The following is a 1,960-nucleotide window of genomic DNA, read 5'->3' as shown; positions in this document are numbered from 1 at the left end:
TCCATCTCTCCCTCTCTCAACCACTACCCCTCTCCACCCTATTTCTCCTATCTTTCCACCATCCCTGACTCCCATTCCCCCCCTCTACTTGACTCCTACTCCCCCCCTCTCCCCCTCCTCCTCTTCCCTGCCCTATATCCCTTTCCTTTCACCCCCCCCCTCTCCTCTCCTCCTTCAGTGGTGCCTCTGGTCCAGCTCTGTCAGTGATCCCCAAGGCCAGGAGACTCCTCTCCCTCCACTACGGCCCCCACAGTCAGGAAGTACAGGAGCTCCAGGCCATGGAGGACTGTCTAAGGAGGGAGCACTAGCACACATTCACTCACTGTGCATCCTACTGCCTGGAGCTACAGGCTATGTGGGAGTTTCCCCAACAGTCACATTCGCTCAGAGAGACAATGAAACTGAACCCAACCACAACTCAACTCCGGCCCGCTCATTGGGGGCAATTTTGGGTTCAGTGTCTTGCCCAGGGATACCTTGACACGGCCAGCCGGGGATTGAACAGCCAAACAGCCAGACATATACCACACATGACAGTAACCTCTGGTTAGTTGAATATGTCGGTATGATGTAACTAAAACCTCCAGGATTCTCAAAGGGAGTTTCACGTTGTGTCTGATATTGTGTTTTCTGTACTGTGAGATTATGTTTTGATAACAAATAATAAAAAATGTTTTCTGATGAGTCTCTACTGCCCTCTACAGTTTGTTTTACTCTTTGAACTTCCATGGCTGTAATTTTATTTTCGTTCTTTTCTCCTCCATTTATATTTTGTTTTGTTTAATAAATTACATTGAATTTGTGTGTGAGTTTTGCAAATCAAGTTTGACTGAGTTAAACAGATTATGGGGGGGGGGAATTATCTTTCTCTGAGATATAAAGTTACATCATGGTTTAGGGCCTCACAATGTTCCATTCTAATCAGCAGGGAATAGCTATACTATTATTAACTAATTATATATGACCCTAAAATATAAAGAATCACTGATAAGGATTCTATCACCCTTGGTCAGGACTCCACACACTGTCTTTCAGTTCATCCTGTAGTGTGCACTGCGGAGGGGGTTATAATGTACTGGTCATTTGAGAATGTTGACCACTTACTACCACTTAGTGGTGTAGTAGTGTGTGGGGAAAGAGTAGAATGTCCACAGCCATCATGACAATTCGGTTGTTAAGTCGTGACGTGTTTCCGGGTCCAAAGTTGGCTGAGGCGCTCTCTTCGAAATGCCTCAGTAATAATAATAATTCATTATATTTGTATAGCGCTTTTCCGAGGCTCAAAGACGCTGACAATATGGGGGAAACGGGGAAGTGCTGTGTCCCTTGTTGTATGAATAGATCCCAGTCTAAAAAACGATTGAACTGTCATTCTACCACTGTAGTACTCTGGTGCGGGGGATTTCTGGTTTGGACTCGGAAATTGCTAAACGTCACGTTTGACGTCAGACTTAACAACCGAATAGTGTTCTGTATTACCATTGTTCCCATTTAACCGTTGGGAACATGGACCCTCTCTGTTGTCCTTTGTTGTGGTCTTCAGTCACGGCCAGGACTCCCAAAGGGGGCTATTATATTATTATTATAATATATATTATTATATGAGGACAGAGCTTCTGGGCCAGTGTGAGTGATGCCCTTCTGTGCTGTTCTGGGTGCCAGGCAATCCACACAGGGGGGTGGTCCATTAAGGGACATTGTGATGGGAAACTGGAAGAAGTTCATCTCCCATATTTTTGATGTTTAGATAAGAAAATAGACAGTGTAGATACTAGATACACATTAAACATTGCTTAAATGGTTTAAGACAAACACGTGTGGCCAGCAAGCAGTCCTGATCTAAATCCCATAGAACACCTGTGGAGTGACCTCAAAACAGCAGCTGAGAGAAGGCCCTTCCAATGTGAGAGAGCTGAGGCAGTTGGCAAAAGAAGAGTGGTCCAAAATTCCAGTAGAGAGG

General features: G+C 44.9%; 1 protein-coding gene across 1 annotated transcript in view; it reads left to right on the top strand.

The window, feature by feature from the left end:
• The window catches only part of smyd4 (SET and MYND domain containing 4), a gene marked incomplete at its 5' end in the record, with an annotated part of 13,127 nt that extends 12,558 nt beyond the window's left edge, over positions 1-569 (top strand). The window contains one exon of the mRNA XM_080549523.1: positions 179-569. Coding sequence (XP_080405649.1) covers positions 179-308 — 130 coding nt within the window. The 3' untranslated portion in view covers positions 309-569. The remainder of the gene's footprint in view (positions 1-178) is intronic.
• Between the last annotated feature and the right edge of the window lie 1,391 nt (positions 570-1,960).

The sequence above is a fragment of the Nansenia antarctica genome (genome assembly GCF_963989245.1).
Source record: "Nansenia antarctica genome assembly, chromosome: 20".
NCBI lineage: Eukaryota > Metazoa > Chordata > Actinopteri > Argentiniformes > Microstomatidae > Nansenia > Nansenia antarctica.
Note: the sequence above shows the minus strand (reverse complement) of the source record. Positions and strands in the feature narration are given on the sequence as shown.